Source organism: Rattus norvegicus, chromosome 17 (genome assembly GCF_021556685.1).
Source record: "Rattus norvegicus strain SHRSP/BbbUtx chromosome 17, alternate assembly SHRSP_T2T, whole genome shotgun sequence".
In the NCBI taxonomy this organism is placed as follows: Eukaryota; Metazoa; Chordata; class Mammalia; order Rodentia; family Muridae; genus Rattus; species Rattus norvegicus.
The window spans coordinates 22,874,735-22,896,103 of NC_141550.1; the positions used below are offsets into that span (position 1 = coordinate 22,874,735).

The following is a 21,369-nucleotide window of genomic DNA, read 5'->3' on the forward strand; positions in this document are numbered from 1 at the left end:
GGCATCTCCTCCTCCTCAGGTCCACATTGCTCCCAGAGGGCTGCAGCCCTCCATCAGGGAAGGATGTATTAATTAAAGCCAATGAAAACACTCATTTATTGTAATGAATTTAGCTCTTGCAGGCCGTTTTCTTTGGGGTCGCCTGCCTGGATGATGTGCTAAAAAGAGTCATCGGAAGGAAAGACATCAAGTTCATCACCTACTTCAGAGATCTGCTTTTTACTACGCTGGCTTTTCCTTTATCCACAGTAAGCGCCCAAATGTTTGTCCAACACCATCATTTCATACAATGGATGGATGCTTCTCTTGGAGCAAGGTGGTCTGGAGACTGATTGCTATAACCAGAGCATCTACATTTCCACAGTTTCTGTCTCAGAACTGACTGCATTGGCTAGCATCATCAGGGAGTGGGGTAGTTAGCAAGTGAGGTTATCATTAAATTTCTATTTTGGGGGAAGGTTTTGTGCATCGTCCTTGCTGGCGATATCCTTGTTGTTGACTGGCAGGAAAGCACAATCAAAATAAAACCAACTCTCCATGTTTGGACTTTGCACCCACAAATTCAACCGAGTGCAGATCAAAAGTATTTGACAAATGAATAAAAATCAAACTGGAAAGACTTGTGACAACGATGTGACATTTACATCGTACTGGATATTATAAGCAGTCTCTGGGTGGTTTAACATACACAAGGAGATGTGTGTGGGTTCTATGTAAATATGACTCCACTACATATAGAGGGTACATATATGAGCATCTGTGGAATCTGTAGTATTCTTGTGAACGCTAAGGGATGACCATATTAGTGGGACAGCTTGGCTTTTATCATGATGATAAGGAGGAGAGTCCTAGGTGGGAAAATGATCTACTCTCTTTCTACACGTCTGGGAAGCTATCAAATACAAAACTTGTAAAAATTAAAGGACATAGGACCTCAAAGTTGAGCCACAGAAAAGACACATTAAGACCACATGACAGCCCAGTGCAGAGAACAGGGAGGCTGCTTCATTTGGGTCCAGTGGACAGAAATCAGGTAAAGCGAGCTGTGTACAGCAGAAGGAAGCTTGTTTTCTGGTGCTGCCACACGGCCGTTCCATTGTCCACGCCTTCATTCAGAGCTAGGACTGAAGCAGACGGAGATCACGCATGCTCCCTGCACAGCAGGGCCTGGCATTAGAAATGGCGGCCTCATTCCTCCACCCAGTGCTTTCTGTGTCTCTGAGACTTCAAAACTCAGTGCAGACCGGAGCTCTCCACCTCTGGTGGGGCTCAGAGGCAGCAAGTGCTTAGCATTCCAGGTTTCTTTGTGGAATGCCTCCACCTCCACTCATAGAAAATCTCTTCAAGTTCAAGGTTTTAAAAGGAACAGTGGAGTCTGTTCATTTCTCTTGCAAATCGAGCCTATGCGTGTTCAGAAGGTAGTGTGAAGGGAGAATGAAAAGATGGTCTCATCTCCACACAGAACACAGAGGGCAGACACAGTAACAGGACATACAACGGGTACAGCAAAGGCAAATAACCCCAGAGTTCTAAGCAACTCTTGCGCTTAGATTGGATTAGTTCTAATCCAACTTGCGCTTTATTAGCTTACAAATGACGTAATGCTCAGAACTACTCCAAGCCTTCCTGTTGTTCTTGGCTATGGCTACTTAAAGGGAGGACGGGGCAAGCACATACATGCATATGCATATGCATAAGTGTGTATGTGCATAAACATATGTACACATACATGTACACACACAGATGAGAAAGGCATCATTGATGACAATGAGGAGCTTGTGGTCCATGCCTCCTTTTTATTCCTGTCTTCTCTGCCTGCCACCATGGTCTTCGTCATTGCTTTCTAACACATTGCCTTCATTGACGAATCCCCAGAGAGCAAGGATACAGACAGCCGTTCTACAGTAAGCGTTTTCTCCTTCATTTACATCTATAAAATTATGTTTGATATCCTTCAAACTGCCATCAATTTTTTACATTGTTGTTTCTTTGGTTGGCTTACAGACCTCTCCTGAAAAACAAACTTAATCCTGGTGTTTTTCTGTTTTCTTTCCAGTTTGTATTCTTGGTATTCTGGTCCCTCTTCCACTACGACCGGAGCCTCGTTTACCCCAAGGGCTTGGATGATTTCTTTCCAGCATGGGTTAATCACGCAATGGTGAGTGGCAGAGAATTCATGAACACCGAAGTCAGTGGCTTCTATACTGAATGCTAAAGTACCTGTGTGTGTTTCCAAACTGTTCAATGCCCTCCAGTTCACTCCGGTCTCTCGACCCTATCACTATTTTAAAAGCATCCCGAGGGGTGCTAGAGAGAGAGATGGCTCAGTGGTTAGAAGCACCTGTTGATTTTCCAGAAACCTGGTATTCAATTCCCTTCCCAGTGGTCCACAACTGTCCATTTCTACCATTCTAGGGGATCTGATGCTATCTCTGACCTCCACGGGTACCAGGCATGAGTGTTTTGCACACACGTCATACATGTAGACAAATACGCATATACACATAATAAAAATAAATCCTTTTTTAAAAAAAAAAGCATACTGAGGATGTAAGTGAATAAAATCTAGTGTTGGAGCCCGGGGTCCACTGAAGCAGATGAAGAGATAAGCCGTTGTTGTGTTGCTTAGGAAAGTCGTTAAAAAGTCTTGCTAGCAGGAAAAAATGACCCTTGGCAGTTCTGAAAAAGAAGTGACTTTTGCCCATGACTAATAATGAAATTCATTTCCAGGAATGAAATAAAGGAAGGTTTAAACAAAATCTATGCCCATGTCCAAATAATATTCGGAAAAAGGGCTCACCAAGATTTTCCAGGACTGTGTACCACTAACGGGACTAGTACTTAAATATTTCGATCTGTTTTATCCAGTCGTGCATTTTTTTTCATTGATTCCAATGTTTTTGAGGAGTTACACAGAAAGCAGAACCTGTTCTGAGATGTTCAGGTCCCTGGTGTCTGAAGAGGCAGCCGTGACCCACACAAGCAGGGCTAGAGAGAGTACCCAAGTCTCCACACAATGCTAAGCCCGAGTCATTAGAGCTGTGTATAAAACGTCTCCCTGGGCAATTGTGGCTCAGCAGCTCAACGCTTGCAGATGCATTTCCACCATATGAGGCAGTTTAAATAGGAAGACCTCAGATTCTAGGAAACAAGACATGTAAAAGTCAGGAGAACCCATAGAGCTTAAAACTCCCAAGGTCACCCAGAGACGTTCTTCTACCTTTCAAAGGTCCTATTGGCTGCAAATTCATGACCATCAGTGTGGAAAAACTTCTCTGCCCACTAAGACTACCCCATGCACCCCACTCCCAGAAAAAAAAAACTTTAAATATTCTTCTGAGAGACATCCCATTGGCTGAGTGCTGTGCTCTGGATTCTGATCTAATTTAGTGACAAGATCCAAATCTAAGCGTTCGATAATCCTCTCCTCTCAGTGTCTGTCTGTGTTAGGTTTTCGTTAGTATTCATTGGGATGCCTTCATAGCGAAGATTCCCAGTGTGGGTAGGTCACGGGGTGTTTGTCTTCACATACATAGCTGGGCATTCAGGAGTGTGTGTGTGTGTGTGTGTGTGTGTGTGTGTGTGTGTGTGTATCTGTGTCTATATCTGTGTATGTGTGTATGTTGTCTGTCTGCTGGTATGTATGTGTGTGTATGTCTATGTCTGCATGTGTGTATGTGTGTGTCTCTCTCTCTGTGGGTAAGTATATGTATATGCTTGTGCATGTGTCTGTGTGTTTGTGTGTGTCTCTGTGTTTATGTGTATGTGTGTATATATGTGACTGTGTCTGTGTGTTTGTGTATATGTGCGTATGTATGTGTGTGTGTCTATGCTTGTCTGCGTGTCTGTATATGTGTGTATATCTGTGTGTCTGTATCTTCGTTTGTGTATGTGTGTATGTTTCTGTCTGCTGGTATGTATGCGTGTATGTATATGTGTGTGTCTCTGTGTGTGTGTATGTTAATATGTTTTTGTGTGTGTGTCTGTGTGTTTGTGTGTCTCTCTGCTTGTATGTGTTTGTGTTTGTGTGTATATATGTGTGTATGTATGTGTGTCTGTGTGTATGTATATGTGTGTGTGTACATGCATGTGTGTGTGTGTGCATATGTTCACACAATAGCACCTATAGCAGCCAGTGTTTGATACTGAGTATCTCTATCAGTCTCTATTCACCTTATTTTTTGAGACAGGGTCTCTCACTAAACATAGAGCTCACTGATTTAGTTGGGTTGTCGGGGCCAATGAGTTTCCAGAGATGCCCCCACCTCTCTCCCCCAGCACTGAGGTCACAGGCAGGAGCCACCTTGTCCACTATGATGTGCGTGCTAGGAGCCAGGCTTAGACCCTCATGCTTCTAGAGCAAGTTCTTCACCAACTTGAGTCATCCCCACCCCCATTTTTTAACATATACATTAAAATTTTTACATTATACCATGGAAAGCATGTTTCTTGAATATGATTTAATTCACACACCCTTCTTTAGAGAAGTGCCACAACTTTGAGTTTTACAAATAAAAGCTGAGAGGGTATTATGTCATCTGCCTGGGAGCCAGCAAGCTTGGCTCCTCTCAGGAGGTGATCCCACAATAATACGAGGCTAATTTGCTGTTGCTTTTTACCAGTTAAATTCAGAACCTGGGCTTTGACCCAGCTTTACATTTCACTGGAAAATTAAGAGGATTAATTAATATGACAAAAAGTGAGAATTTTCTCTCAGACTTCCCGTCTCTATGCCAATAAGCCAAAACCTAGAGAAAAGTGAGTGGTCAGAAACCATGCACGCACCCTGGGGCTGGGTGCTACTCCCACAGTTTAAAAGGCAGAGTCTTGAAAGTTCGTTTTATCTGGAGCCAAACACGATTACCAAGCCCACTCTTCGGGCTTCGTGAACTTAGCCGGTTTTCCTACACTGACTACCGACTCCCTCCTCCTTTGAGTCCCACTGTCTGCGTAGATGCTTGGATTTCCTCCAGTCAGCTGTAATGGTGATGCCCAATCCTAGTGACCTTGATAAGTAAACAACCATATGCTTGCTTGATCATTTGGGAAGTGAAGATCTGGATAATGCTGTACATCACGTCCATGAGCCAATTATTAACAGCAAAACAAAGACTGTGCTGTGGAGACGCTGAAGTATTTTTGTGCCTATACCACCTAGGATGGGGGATGTTAGAGACTCTGCCTCCTTGCCCTTTGGTTGCCCATGTCACCTCCATCCCTTGAGGAGAGCAGGCCAGAGTCATAGGAAGTGTACTCTAGATTAGGAAAGAAGAGGGGGAAGGAAGCCTGACATGGGTTAGACACTGATGTTTCCCTGTTTCTCTTCGCTTAATTGGAGAAAGTCCCTGCAGTGTTATCTCAGCCCAAGAAAAAAAAATCAGCAAACCCACTTGGAGTTTCCTAATGGAACCATCTCCAAACACCCTGTTTCTCCTCAGTGTGGGCTCATCTCATCCCTTACTCCAGAGTCTTGCCTCTTCTGGTTATTTTCTGACCCTACTACTAAAGCCTTCTAGCCTGATGCTTCAAGGATGCTGCCTCTACAGAGAGTGGTTGGTTAAGGGCTGGCAAGATCGTTCAGTTGATAAGGTTCTTGCTGGACAAGAACAGAGATCCGAGTTCCATCCCTCACTCCCACATAAAAGCGAGGCACGGTGGATGTTCCAACGCTGCTAGTGTTGGAGAGATAGAGACCAGTGAGTTTCTTCAAGCTCATTGGCTAACCAGCCTTGCCGAATAGATAAGCTTCATGTTCTGTGAGAGATTGTATCTCAAAAAACGAGGTGATGTGATGGCTAGTTTTTATGCCAACTTGACACAAACTCTAGACAGAGACATCTGAGAGGAGGGAACTTTGGGAAAAGGCCTCCATAGATTGGGCTGTAGACAAGCCTCTGAATCCTTTTCTTGATTAGTGGTTGATGCAGGAGAGCCCAGCCCATTATAGTAAGTGGGACTACCCCTGGGTTGGTGGTCTTAGGTTCTATAAGAAAGTAAACTGAGCGAGCCATGAAGAGCAAGTTAGTAAGCAGCACCCCTCCAAGGCCTCAGCATCAGCTCCTGCCTTTGGGTTCCTGCCCTGCCTGAGTTCCTGTCCTGACTTCCTTTGATGATAAGCAATGACGTAGAAGTATAAAGCAAATAAGTTCTTCCCTCCGCAAGTCACTTTTGGTGTTTCATCACAGCAATGACAACACAAAGACAGGTAGATAATCCTGACAAATTTCAAAAGTATTACATAAAGATGGAGAAATAGCTGAGCTAGAAAAGTGTTCACAAGCATGCGGATGTAGTTGGGTCCTCAGACCCATATTGTAGAGCCTGGGTGCTGCAGCCCATGCCTGTAACCTAGGACTGGGAAAGCAAAGATGGCCAGGTTACTGGTGCCCATCTAGCCAATCGCGGGGTGGCGGAGGTAGGTATTTGGTGCTATAGTTCACATGTGGAAAGGTCTCCAAAGCCTTGAGTACTAAAGCCCGGGTCCCTAGGCCCTTTCTGTTGGCAAAGTATGGAACATTGTGGATACTAGCGAGAGGCCTTGAAGTTACTTGTGGCCATGCTCTTAGAAGGGACTGTGCAATCCCAGCTTCTGCTCTCTCTTTCCTGACCCTGAGGTAGAGTTAGGAGATGTTTTTATTGTTTTTGTCTCTCCATGCTCCCTGGTATGCTATGCCACTTTTCCATGGGTCTGAAAAGCAATGGAGTGAAATGACGATGAAAAGGAACCGGGTGAAGCTGTGAGCCCCGATAAACCTTTTCTTTTTCACAAGCTGCTGTCTCGGGCCTTCGTTATCACAATGGGAAGTTGAGTGAGTACCTTACGGGTCAATTTGTTAACACTTCCCGTTTTGCCGGTGCCCATGTAAGACAACCCAAAGAAGATGATTCAGGGCTGGGAAACTGGGACGAGAGGGATGATGGGCAGTCTCCTGGACGTGTGGCCTAAGTGCTTCTGTGTGAGGCACACTTCCCTGTAGTGATTCAGGCCTGTACCACTGAGCCTTTCTCTCTGCCACAGAACAACTGCAGCATCAGCACCACCTTCTCCTGACAGTATCCCTCATACCAACAGATGCTAGCTTTCTTCTTGCAACTATTTTCTTATCGTTATCTGTGGTGTTGTCCCCCGGTTTATGGCACCCCCCTGTGATGCTGGCCCCAGTTTTGTGGCACTCCCTTCTGACACTGTATATTTCTAGATGCTTTAGAACTAATAGTCTTTGGGCTTTTCCTGCCCAATGATTCTGACTCACTGGAAATCTGTGGTTCCTGTAGGACCCTTCAGAGCTTCCTGCCGCTCTGTGTTCAACAGACATTTTCCTGTCCCTGTCATGTTTTCGGTCCAAATAGTCCTCTCAGAAGGATGTTAGCATCCACCACTGCGGACAGGCTGCCTGAGCTGCTGTGAGCCTGGCTGCCTTGGGTGAAGCAGATCAACCCGATCGTGTTATTGTTGAGCAGTCGTTCTCTGGCCTTCGTAAAGGAAGAAACAGAACAGAGGATTCATACTTCAGGGTTTGCCAGAAAAACATTAACTCCTCAGGTCTTATCTAAATGCTTACTAAAGATAGAACCAGAGCAGACAGATTTAAATAGCAGGAAGAGGATTCAGTAACTGAGAAATAATGACGCTATCCTGCATCACAGGGGAAGCTGGAGAAAGGATTTCTCTGGAAATCAACCTGAATTGCTCAAGTTGGAAAGAGGCATGGAATAGATCAGAGTTTCTCCTAAGCCCTGCTGCATTTGTAAAGCATGCATAATTATCTAGAATGGGCCCAAGTACTTTAAAGAACAGCCAAAGGCAGCATAAATGGAAGTCATTATCATGTAAAATATGAGAATCCCAGCCAGGACCCATCACGCTTCTCTGTATCCACAACCACAGTCTGAGACCCGTCAAACTCAGTAGGTATGAATGGGACCCTAGGAACAACCTCCAATTAAAAGAAAGCTAGTTCTTTACTTTAGAGGAAGGACCCAATTCAGCTTCCCAGTTACCGGCTCTACTGTCCTTTGTTCATTTGAAAATAATTACTAAGCCCTGTTATGTGCACGGTGCCATTAAGGTTAAAACTATCAAGTGTCCCTCTAGAGGGCACAAGTGTTGATGGATGGATGGATTGGCCCTCTGTTCCTGTGCTACTGAGGGGTGGCTGGATCAAAAGATTCATAAATTAATTCATGCTATTAGAAGATGGGCTGACTTAGAGGAAGTGGGCCAGGAGAGTACGGCTTTGAAGAATGTCTCTTCTCACTGGGTAGGCTTTTGGTTCCCACGCTTCCTGGCTGCCAAGGAAAGCAGCTTTGTTGCTGCCCCTCCCTCATACCCCAACTTTCTACTACGATGCTCTGCTTCATCACCAAGGACTAAAAACACAAGCCCAAATCAATCCTTCATCCTTTAGATTGTTTCTTTCCCATATTTTGTTATAGTAAAGGAAGCTAAGTAACACAGATGGTGTGACATTTGACAAGTGTTGTCATCCAGTGATTTTGAATCCTGATTGAGCCCATACACACACACACACACACACACACACACACACACAGAGAGAGAGAGAGAGAGAGAGAGAGAGAGAGAGAGAAGATAAGCTATCATCAACATTGATTTATTTAGATGGTGACGTGCTCTGGTATTGGCATATGATTCTTGACCAACGAGGTTGTCCTAGGCACAGAAAGTACAGCTCGATAACTTAGAGGCATTGTCTCAGATTTCTCTCTCCCACCCGTAAGCTCTGTGGGAGATGTTTGGGCTAAGTACCAGTTAGTGAATCCTAAGAGTAATGCAGATACACCCTGGCCATGTCAGCCACTGATGGCTGACCTTGGTTTCCAGGCCTGTGTCTCCCTCCTGATTCCTCCTCCTCCAACCACTGTAACCCACAGCCTAGACATTTCTCTGTGTTGTCAAACTTTCAGGGATTTCTCCTATGACTATGAGTGGATCTTCAAGCCATTTCTCAGAGATAACGCAAATATCCATTAAATTAATGTGCTATTTAAGAAGGCCTCAGACCTTTCACGTCCCAGTGAATGTTAGTCTCGGGACAAGAAGAGCCAATGTAAGTGAACAGAGGATCCTCGCATCATATCCAATACGTAGCTTAACACACAAGGACAAAATCAAGAGCTATTCATTTTTTAAATAATCAAAATCGTGTGCTTAGCACTTTTCTTTCTTTCTTTCTTTCTTTCTTTTTTTTTTTTGTCTTCCTGGGATAGCATGAGAAACGAGAAGTGAGACTGATAATACGTTAATACTGACGAATTTAAATACTATGCTCAAAAACTCCACCCCCTTCAGATCAGGATAAGCAAGACATTATATCTTTAATGTAAGGGAGATGGAGAAAACACCTGAGGTGAGCCGCTCTTTAGGAGGGGGTTTGTTTAGCACAAAATTTGGGAGGCTGAACATCCAAGCAGCGTAACAGAGGCTCTGAGTGAAAATGGTGCCATGAAAAGTGATGGAGGTGTGCACGGAAGTAGATTACGTCATCCACCGGAAGCCAGAGAGGGTGAGAAGTCCATCCAGGCTTTTATAGCCACTTGCTCTGGAGAGATTTGCCTTCATTCCTCCCAAGGGCAGAACCTCCAATGACATAGCAACCTCTGCCTTCTGGGCGCCATTTCTGAAAAGTCCAAACTTCCAACCAACGGTACCTGAGGGACACATTCAAATAATACTCAGCTTGTAACAATCACCAAAGCCCTTTTCCCATGTTTAAGTAACGCTCCCAAGGAAGGCTTCCGGGAAATGGGGTGTGGATATCTTTGGGGAGCATCATTCAGTCACTGTGCTTCATGATGGCCATCCTTACTGCATATACTTTCTCCAGTTTGCAAGGCTCCTCCTAACACTGAAGACGGAGGGATTCTGTTCCTTCAGCTAGACAAAGGTAGCGATGTGATTGAAGCTTGTGGTGAGTGAACTGCGATCAAGTGCTGTCTTTTTAAAAACTCACGCACTGCCCAGGTAAAGAAGATAAGGCACTATGTAATTTGACAATGACACTGTGACATAGGTGAGACAGTGGTGGCAGTAGACAAGGAAACAGGCCTCGGAAGGAGAAAATTGGATCTTGAGGGATATTGATAACCACATTCTCATATGTTGATAATGTCAGTTCCTAGTTTTTCTTTTCTTTCTATTTCTTTTCTCTAGAAGCTTCTACTTGCCTTCTTTCCTTCTTTCCCCCACCAGCCCCTGCTTGGTAGAGGGAACTGTTGTTTGTTAAAACAGAAGCCTTTCCTAGATGCCACTCATGAAGAAGCTGCCTCTCCATCCCGCATTCCTCTGCGCATGTGCCTCTGAACCTTCTCTTCTAAAGAGGCGCTGATCAGATTGAAGTAACAGTGTCCTGAGACCCCCAAGAAAAACACCAAGTGTTTGATCTGGCAGGAACAGAGGGATTGAATAAAGAAGGGGGTGGGTGCTGATGCAGCCCAGCGGTGGTAGATCTCAGTTCTAGAATGTAGGATGCTTGAAGTTGGAGTTGGGGCTAGAGAGACATAGGTGACAAATGCTGGGGCTTTAACGCTAAGAACTTGTTTCATTGATGTTGGTTGTTGGTTGGATAGCTTGCGGTTAAACCAGACCGATGGCCAGTTTTGAGCTTAGAATTGTTTGTGTCCATGAATGAGTATTAATAATTAGACTTAAAAATTTTTTAATGGGATTATTTATAACTTATGCAGTTAGCCGTAATGGGGAAATCTCACCAGACCAAGGAGGCGCCTCAGAAGCTTTCCCCAAATCTCTTTCCTAGTGAGATTCTAGGAAGAGACAGTACATTTTGTCTCACATTAAATCTTATTAAATCCAGAGAAAAGGACAAAAGATTAAACATCTCTTTGTATGACATTCTTAAAATGGCAGTCTTGACCCTATCCTTAAATGAGCATGGTGTTTGTGGGCATTTGCTTATTATGATCGGCTGGTGATCTCACAGTGCTAGCCACGATCAAACGTTGGTGATTCATCATACCTCGCCCTGCTTCCTGGAGACACAAATGCAGCTATAGAATCGGAACTAAAATGTTTCCAACTTGCTGTGCTGAACACCTTGTAGGGGGACAGAAGAGGAAGTCGAAGGTGAACTGTGACAAGTTAGCTTCAGCTCACGACTCTGAACAGCAAACCTAAGTTTTCTCTGACATTTTTATACTTACTACAACTTTCCCTCCAGGCGCATGAATCACTGGACAAAAGGACTTGTTTCCCTACCCTGCACAATCTTTATATGCAAACATGCAACACCTACTGTATGCATGGTTTTCCTTTATTTCTTCCTTTGTTCTTAATTAAGCTATTTTCAGATAGTTATAGCTTTGCATACAGGTGCAAGAAATAAACAAATCCTTAGTGTACTTTGCCCAGTTCCACCAGGGTCATTGTTTCCCTCTCTCTCTCTCTCTCTCTCTCTCTCTCTCTCTCTCTCCCTCCCTCCCTCCCTCCCTCCCTCCCTCTCTTGTTTATTTTTCCTCTCTGTGTTTCTCTTTTCTCTCTGTATCTCTGTCTCTGTCTCTCTGTCTCTCTTTGTGTCTCTGTCTCTGTCTCTCTGTCTCTGTCTCTCTGTGTGTGTGTGTGTGTGTGTGTGTGCGTGCGCGCGTGCACACATTGCTCTAAATTCTGTGAGTACATGTGCTGTGTGATCTGCCTGCAAAGCCTCAGAGATCTTTGGTATCCGTTCTCAGTGTCTATAGCTCTTGTTGTTCAACTAGTTGGTTCTGAAGATAGGATTCTCCTACCTCTGCCTCCCCTCTTCTACTGAAAATGCTAGGATTACACATGTGCTCTACCCTGCCAAGCATGTGTGTGTGTTCTGGAGACACACACATGGGTCCTCACACTTGAGCAGTAGGCACTCATCCACAGAGCCCTCTCCCCAGTCACCCCTCTCCCTCATGCATTTTGAATGTGTCACTTATTGAAGGATATGAAGTATCTTTGAGTCATAAGCTCAGGGGCAACCATTTCTCATCACCTCTGATCCCAATGTTGTTGTATCATGAAATTCTAAAATGTTTTTTGGCCATTTTCTACTCTAGATTAGCATCTGAGTCCATTTCCCCTTGCTGTGACAGAATGCTGGAGGTTAAACGATTTATAAAGAAAAGGGGTTTATTCAGCTCAGCAGTCTTGGAAGCTCAAGATTAGGTGGCTCCACCTGGTGAAGGCCTCGTGCTGTAGTAAGTGGATGGCATCAGAAGAGGTCTACATGAGAACTTGGCAGCCCAGCATATGGAAAGGGGCAGGCTGGGGGGGGGGGTGTGGAATACTTTGTATGAATGTGTAATGATTCCATTGCTACAAAGAGCAAACTAATCCTCTTGAAGAGCCAGTCAAGTTACCTCAAATCCTTCTCAAAGGCCCCAACACTGCTAGCTTGGCAACAAAGTTTCAAGAGGAATTTTGGCGAGAGGGGGCCATATTCAAAGCATAGCCATTGTGTTTACACTGTGAGCAGAAAGCAGTGCCGGGGATACAAATTCTCCTGTGATTCCAAAGACGGTGAGCATTGGTGAAGGCTAGACACTCCTGTGGACACACCATAGGGAAGCGCCCCAAGGAAAAGCATAGCTACTGACCACGCCCCTTATTTGGACAGGATGCCAGGCCTAATGACAGGGGTGTGGTTATGGGTTGAGCATTGCTTAGAAACACTGTCACCATCCTTGCTTTCCTTTGCTGACTTCCTAACCTAAGCTGGGTCACTGTCTGCCGGCATTCTCAAGCTCTCTCTGGTGAACTTGCAAACACAGGGGCATCTAACAATAACCTGCCTCAGGATTACCATCTACTGCAGGCTTTTGTAACTAGAATCAACCAGACTTTCACTAGGCCTGCTTTCTTCCTCTCTGGAGAACGGGGATGACATCAGCTTCCCTGGTTCTGTTGTCTTTTGGGTTTTTGTTTGTTTGTTTTGTTTTGTTTTGTTTTGTTTTTCTTCTTTTAATCCCAATTCAGAGACATTCCAATTTGTGCTGCAGTGGCCTGCTCTCAAAGTTCCATTTATTCTTGGTCCTTTATCAATAGCCTGCTTTCATACAGGTCACCGATTTTTAAAAATGAATCTCAATTTCTAAATCAAGGTCAAAGGTTTTCAAGCGTCATCAAAACCACGGAGATGTCTTCTGAGAAGCTGCAGGGATTTAAGTAACTGAAATCATCCAGTGTGCTTGAGGGCTTGCTAGGGGGCCCCGCTCCCCTCCTGTGTGACTCAGCCAGCTCTCACTTCCATGGCAACCGACAACCGAGTATAATACCCCAAAAGGAAGAATGACTTCACTGGAGACTACCAGGAGGCAGACACTTGAAACAGTGGATCCTGAACCTCTCTGAAATACCAAGAGACAAAAATAAAAAGCTAAGTAGGTAGGAGAGACCAAAAGTCCCATAATCTGGAAAATACACATAGTCGGCCGCCTGGTGTGTGGCCTGGGTAGACGCCCCAGGCAGACTTGAATGGATGCCCAACCCCCTTTCTGATAGGCAGCCAATTCACTCTCAGAGTCCAATAACTCCACAAGCCACGGGTGGGGGTAAAGGGGCCTAGTGCAGAGGGCCTAGCTGCTGTCGGCTCCTTACCCCTCCCACAGTGCTCATCCCTTGCCTCTTCACCTCCTCCTCAGCCCATCCCATTGTGTTTAATTGGGAATTCTACTTCCTCCCCTCCTCCTGGTGGATCACCAGCCAGTAGGATAATCCTGCTGGGCATTACCCAGAAGCCTCCTGGATGGTCCAGTAAAATCGCCAGAGGCTTCTAGCACCTGCATGGCTTCTCATTTCTTCATGCTTTGTGACCTGAGTTTTCCAACTTCCAACTCTTCCTCTCCACTGGGCCTCCCAGCCCATGGCTTAAACATTGCACATGTGTGCAAAAGGCCTTGTTTTGCAATCCTTGCCTTGATCTCTACAACTCTATTGAAATCACTGCTCCACGAGTGGTGTGGTTTGAATGTTGCCCCGAATGTTTCCCATGTTGGCAACAGTCCCCAGTGCAGCAGAATTGAGAGGTAGGACCTTGAGCAGTGACTAGGTCATGAGGGTGCCCCTCTTCATAAATACATCAATTGGATTTCATAAGAGCGCCATTAAGTAAGCTGTGAGAATGGGTCGATGAGTCTGTCCACTCCCCAGACTCCAGCACTGTCAGAAAGAAGCTTCTTTATATGTTACGGAGATTCTGGTATTCTGTTTCAATGATGCTAAGCAGGCTAAGACATCTGTCTGGTTTCTTTCCTCTCCCACCATCTTCACCTATTTGCCGGATCCACCCACTTCTAAAATATTTGGTTCAAACAAAGCTGAAGAGGAGTGAGGAGAGGGGTAGGAACTTTCTTCAGGAAGTGTTGGGCCAGGAAACATTCCTGGACCCCCCAAAAAGACCACCAAGGAGCTGAATCCAAAGCAATCACATTAGGGTCTCTATTCATGCTTGAGTTTGGGCCATGCCTCAATCTGTGACACAGGAAAACAGGAGGGGGCCCCTGAGCCCAGTTTCAGGCAAGCATTTATAGAGGCAAGAAGGGGGTATTTAGCCTGGTATATATCTGACCAGGGAGATGGGGGGAGGGAGATTATGGCCTTTAACATAATTGACTGGTGCTAGGAACTGAACCATAAACTTAACTTCTGCTTTCCTCCTGACTGGTGGTAGTTAGGAAGTGAAGTGTCAGGGACAGGCTTGTAACCTGGAGGTGCAGATTTGTTGGGGAATAACTTGGAAACTGGTGTTACAGGAAGGCCTTGTTGGGGGCAGGGGTAGCCTAGAAACTGGTGCTAGGTACTGGCCTGTTAATTACCTTGAGTTCAATCTTAGGTCAGGTTTTCTGAAGATCTGGTCTCTCAGAAGCTTAAGCATGCCAAGCTATGCGAAAGTCAGGAGTGTGTGTCAGAGTCTATGAGTGTAAGATCTGCTCCAGTTACAAATGTTGTTTTTAGCTCAGAAACTCTTTAGAGAGCCAAGTGTACACCTGTAACCTTTTAACAACCATGGGCAGCTAAAAACGACTCTAGACATCAGTATTGAGTATTGCAAAACCTCAAGATATGCAATAATCAGTTATCAAACTGTGATGGTCTTAACCCAAAGGAAAAAGTAATGCCAACTGTCCCGCCGGGGAAGGTAGCCGGACAGCGACTTCTGTTAGCAGATGTCATTATTGCTCGTCTTGTATCCTCAGGCCACATGACTCTAGCAGATAACCACACCTTGAGATTTTCTTTCTTACCTATTCTATGCTCTACGATGAGTATTCTCCTCTAGGAATGATTGGCAGAGATATTAAAACACTTAGCCTGTCAAATAGCATTTAATAAAGGCCTTTTGTCTCCAATCAGCACAGGGAGTCGAGTTCAAGGCTTCTATGTGGGAACATTTTAATTAATATGCAGAGTTATACTGACATATTTTAAAATAATACTTCATAATCCAATGTCAGAGTTGGTAGCATTAAATTGTCATTGTGAGCACAGAAAATGTAAGCTTAGCAGGAGAAGCTGCTCGAGAAATATTTGTTGGAGGATATTTGACAATGGTAATGTGGGGTTATATGTCCAACTGAAGGTGGACACTAATTTTAGTAGCTTGTTTTCCCCCATTTGTATTGAGGATCTAGAACATGAGGGAAATGTGGGGGCATCGTTATATGGAAGCCATTAGGAAATGGCCTATGTGGTAAATGGATTTCCATCTTCACAAACGTCCCTCCACGTGTGTCAAAGGTGTATTTGGGCTAAGAGGTTGAAAAGGATCACTAGGAATGAAAATGCCTTAGCTCAGTTACTCACTAAACCTTGTGCCAAGGTCAATGAAAGCAACCCCTCTATGTCTAAGCCTCTATATATCAAGCACACACGAGTTTTATTTTTTATTTCATTGGGAAAAAAAGACCAGTACCAGGAAACCTTGGTTTTGATCAGTTTTAATTGCTTTCTCATTGCTTTAACCAAATACCTGATACCAATTTAAGGGAGGAAAGGTGCATTAGTGCTTCCATTTTGAGGGGACACATGACATCATTGTGGGGAAGGCAAGGTGGGAGGGGCAGGAGGATAGCCGGTCACCTTCATTGGCAGTCAGGAAGCAAAGAATGAACAGGAAGTGGCCCGTGGACATAAAACCCCAAGGTTTGTCTTCTGTGGCTTCTTCCTTGAGCAAGGCTCCACCTCCTAGAAGTTCCATAACCTTCCCAAATAAGGTCACCAGCTAAGGACCTATTCATGTGTTCATGTGTGCCTATTGGGGAAGATTTTTGCAAACCATAACAGGATGGTATTTCTGCCATTGTCTCACCAGGTTTCAAGAAAGTTATTAAAAATGTGTCTGAGCATTGGATTCCTTAGAACAAGGAAAGTATGTAGACCCTCTTTAAAGTCTCAGAAATGTTATTGAGAATGAGTGAAATGTTGCATATGGGACTGGGGAATTGGCTCAGTGGGTAAGGTATTGTACAAGCCTGAGGACCGGAGTTCAAAGCCCCAGCACCCCTGTAAAAATCTAGGTGGTATGGCTATAAATTCTGTAACCCCAGTGCAGTAGTTCTGGAAGGGAAAGGGACAGAGGAGGCAGGTCTCCTGGGCTCACTGGCCAGCCACTGTAGCTGAAATGAGACGCCTTGTCCTGATAAATAAGTAAATAGATGCTAGACAGATAGACAGACAAAAATGGAGAATGAAATAACAAGGTGGCTGGTGCTGGACCTTCATTGCTTGTGTACAGACATGGGCAAGTATACCCGTACATATATATGCATATACCCTCCAGTGTGCACTTGAATTATAGCTATGCAATGAATGGCATCAAACCGAGGCCAACTTGGAATTGCCCAGTTTCCTCCCTATTCTCTTCATTGCTCAGAGAGCCCCAAATCACACAGTTCCAAGAAGTAGAGTCCACAGTTATCTGGTGGAAATGGACAAAAAGTGTGTGGGAAGACCGCAGACCTGGGGCTAGCCCCGGCTCCTGGATGAACATGTAGGGGTCCTACACACTCCACACAGTAAACAACGAAGGCCATGGTGACTCGTTTACAGCATTTGATAGAGAGTTCCCTCTTCTATGGGAGTTTCTCCGATGTTGCCAACGTGTGTTTCACGATAGTCACCTGAACTGCCAGTCCTTGTAGCATTGGACTCCTTGAATAGATTTTGATTTTTCTCAGTGAATCCGGATGCCACGTGATCATAAAACTCACACTTGCCTCTGAATCATGTTCATGGTGTTTTTAAAAGTTTCACACTTCAAAACCTTTGTGTGCGCATCTGTGTTGTGTGTGTGTGTGTGTGTGTGTGTGTTGTGTGTGAAAGAGAGACAGACAGACAGACAGACAGACAGACATGCATGCAAGTATGGCTATACACGTGCAATGGTGTGTGTAGAGTTGACAGCCTTACATTTGGACTTCCTCTCCAACGTTGCTTAAGACACAGCCACTTGCTCACTGCACCAAGTTAGCCGAGCAGAAAGTCTCCAAACCTCCTGTCTCCTTCCCATTTCACTGAAGGAGTGCAGAGATCGCAGGCACTTGTTACCCTGTCTGGCTTTGTGGGTTCGGGGGATCCGAACCCGGTTCCTTAGACTTTAAAGCCAGGCACTTTCTCACTGAACCACCTCTCTCTGCTATTCATTTACATTTTTAAAGTTAACCTGCAGAATAATGATGGGTTTTATTAACATATGGAGAAAGGTAACCATAGTTAGAGGAATCAGAACCCAAAGTGACTTTCATCTCCGCCACATGGTAGAAAAGTGGCCCCGAAAGGAAGAACTCTCATTAAGAAAAAGATAACCTCAAATATTGAATAAAACATTTTTTTCAAAAAAAATCTTTTCAAGTGCTTGGCTTACATACAAGAAAGGAATGGAAATTTCCCAAAGTTAAAATAAAATAGAGGGATAACAAAAATGTGAGATAAAGGCAATGTTTGAAGAGATAATTACTGTTTTTTTTTTTTTTTGAGTTAAAGAACAATGAGGTATCAGATTCAAGACATAGGGAAAAAAGTTCCATGTGGGGCTAAGAGGCAGAAAGGAAAGGAAAAAAAAAAAAAAAAAACACTCTCCCTCGTGTGGCACTACGGACACCTCAGATGAAAGAATCCTGGGAAATCATTAGTAGACCACATTTCGAATGCAGACTCAATGATGACTGGAAATAATTGGGGAAAGTACTTACGTCCCAAACATGTTCAGACTTTCATCTTGTTGTCCTTTAAGTAATCACCATAGCTTTACATTGAATCGAGATAATATTTACATTGAATTTACATTGCGTTAGCCATTGTAAGTACTGTAAGGGTGACTTAAAGTGTGGCGGATGGTTACACAGCTCCTAAGTAAATGCCATGTTTTTCAAGCTGGCCAGATGGCTCTGAATGAAAGTGATTGCCCCCAAATTCTATAACCTGCACTCAGCCCAGGTCTCACATGGGAGAGAACTGACTCCTACGAGTGTTTCTGTGACCCCCACATACACATCACTGCACGTGTGAACATGCACACACACACACACACACACACACACACACACACACACACACACACTGAATAAATAGATTAGAAAAATGAAAGAAAATTTTACCATGTTTTAGACTATTGGGTCTCAACTTTGGGGCTGCCAATCAGATATCCTGTATATCAAATATTTATATCACAATTGAGAACAGTAGCAAAATTAGTTATGAAGTAGTAATGAAATAATTTTATGGTCGGGTGGGTCACTACAATATGAGGAACTGTATGAAGAAGTCACAGCATTAGGACTGCTGGGAACCACTATTTTAGACAAAGGACTTGAATATCCAAATAGTTTGGTATTCAGACGAGTCCTGTAGCCAGGCCTTTGTGGACACTGAGAAATCGCCATACTGTCAGACTTGGGGATGGGTTTCAGCAGCAAAGGTAATAGCTTCACAGTTCTGGGGAGGAAAAGAGAAAATAAAGAATAATTTGGTTTAAGACAATGTGCTGAGATGTTTGCGTCTCCCACCTTGGGGTCTTGATCAGGGCTCCCTCTAAGAATGTAGTAGGCAGACAAAAGAGGGACACAGCTCCTCAGCTGCAGGAGGATGTAACCAAGAGAGCTCATGGGTACTGTAGCCTGTGCTGTCTGTCAGTAGGCTATGGGTGCCAGTCAAGAGAGGTGGCGAGCATCACAGTTTTGTGCTCTCAGCAAGCTTCAAGGTGCCAATGGAGAGACTGTTGGCAAGAGTTTAGCTGGAGAGATCTCAGAGGGCTTTGGGATGCCAACCAAAAGCAGGTCTACAGAAAGCAGATCAGCCATAGGAGTATCAGACTTTCTCTCCAAGGCTGGTTTCAAGGCAGGGACGAATTCTCTTCTGCAGCCCAAGCTCAGAGTCCTGGAGGCTCGTGGCAACAGGCTATGTCCTAGAGGCTGGGCCAATAGGAGCCTAAGCAAGTTCCTGGTTTGAAGCAGAAGACTCTGGTGCAGCAAGTCTCTGAGCCACTTGTTCAGGGAGTCTTGAAATCAGTATTCCTTCCCTTGAGAGCCTCTGGAAGCCAAATCTCTGGGATCCTGGTCCCCAGCAAAATCCAGGATTTAGGGCTGGACTCCACCAGGAAGTAGGGTCTAAACTCTTCCTCCCCTGTTGTAAAATGAGACTGCCTCTCTAAGACTTTTGGGTTGAGCTTTATAGAACCAGAGAGATTCTGATCTGATGAATGGGATTGCATGCAATTAAGGTGAAAAACAGAATCAAGGAAGAGCTGTCAAACTGGAAGATGAGGAAAAGAAGAGTTCCCAGACAGATCTGGATGCAGCCTTCTGCCCCTGCTGTGGTGGGGGAGTTTTCCTAGATTTTCAAAGACTCTCATTGATCACCTTTGCACCTAGTGCCCCTGCATATTACCCCCCAGAAGCTGAGGCACTCCTGTTAGGGAAGCAGTCTGACCTCAGCCCTTGTAGGCTGCTTCCTGTTTCCTGTCCCCATCATCCTCTCTGGTTTAGTTCTTCACTCTTGGCTGCCACATCTCTGAAAGCGTGGATCATGGTTGTCTGTCTTCTCGTCTACGGGGCTTAAGTCTGTTCTTCCATTTTGGGACCCTGTTAAATCGGCACCTTAGAGTTCGGGAGGCTGAGACAGGAGGATTGTGAGTTTGAGACCAGCCACGAAGTGAATCCTGTTTCAAAACCAAAACAACACAAAACCTGCAAGAACAAACCCCTGCAAGTTGTCAAGTCACTGAGAACGTCCACTAAGAGAAGAGAGAGAGAAAGAAAGAAAGAAAGAAAGAAAGGAAGAAAGAAAGGAAGGAAGGAAGAAAAGAAAGAAAGAAAGAAAGAAAGAAAGAAAGAAAGAAAGAAAAGAAAGGAAGGAAAGAAAGAAAGAAAGAAAGAAAGAAAGAAAGAAAGAAAGAAAGAAAGAAGGAAAGAGGAGCAATAAAGGTAGCCCATGGGCGCTTACATAGATCTTAGTACTCAGGCACCGCCACCAAAGAGTGCGCATAGGATAAAGAATGAGATCTCAGAAGGGAAATTTGAGAAAGCCCATGGGCTTCTGAGAAGGATGTGTATTGGTGTTTAGATGGAATATTCTGTCAACGTCTGTTAAGTCTGTTTGACCTGAAGGTTTTAACCCTGTTGTTCCTTTGTTGATGTTTGGGCTGGATGCTTGTAGTATGGTGAGGGAGGTCTTGGTGTGACCCACTGTTCTTGGATGATGTCAGTCTATGCTTTGACATCAAATAGAGGTGGTTGGTGAAATTTGTCCCACCGTTGCTCCATATATTCGTGCTTTGGATTATGAGGCTTCTTGATGGGTTGTTCTAATCATCAATATGAAGTGACTTTTTTCATCTCTTCTCATTTTGGTTTGAAATCTATTTTTGTCCCATGACACCAGTGTGGCATCTGCTTGCTTTCCCGGGTTGTGTTTTTCACCCTCCTCATACTCTTGGGTTGTGTTGGTCTTTAAAATGGAGGATGTTTCTTGTAGGCAACAAATGGAGATGTCTGTTTTGAAAAGCCAGTCTGCTTGTCTGTGTCGTTTGGCGGGAGAATTGATATCAATAAGTATGCCGTTATTTTGAAAGCCATGCGTTCATTCCTCTCAGTTTTCTTTTTGGAATATCTGAGGTTTTCCTGTGTTTGCTGTTCTGAGACAGGTTTGGCTTTCTTGGGACCTTATGGGTGTTCTCTCTTCATTGTGTGACATTCTTTCCACTGTCTTCTTCTGTGTTGCCTTAACGGTCACGACTCCCCTTCTTTGTTTGAGTTGCTATGTCCAGAACTGATTATTTCATTTTCGTAGCCAAGCCTATTTGGTGCTTTCCAACTAGAGAATTGGAGCCATGCTCTAATTGCCTAGGACAGACGCCACATTGGAATTGTGGTTTG

The 21,369-nt window shown here is 44.4% G+C and overlaps 1 protein-coding gene across 5 annotated transcripts in view; it reads left to right on the forward strand.

Moving 5' to 3' along the window:
- Adtrp (androgen-dependent TFPI-regulating protein) overlaps window positions 1–21,369 on the forward strand; it is an 86,526-nt gene that overhangs the window by 35,783 nt on the left and 29,374 nt on the right. For all 5 annotated transcript variants that reach the window (XM_087591009.1, XM_087591011.1, NM_001014144.2 and 2 more), the window contains 2 exon segments: window positions 114–248; window positions 2,057–2,158. In XM_087591009.1, coding sequence (XP_087447135.1) covers window positions 114–248; window positions 2,057–2,158 — 237 coding nt within the window.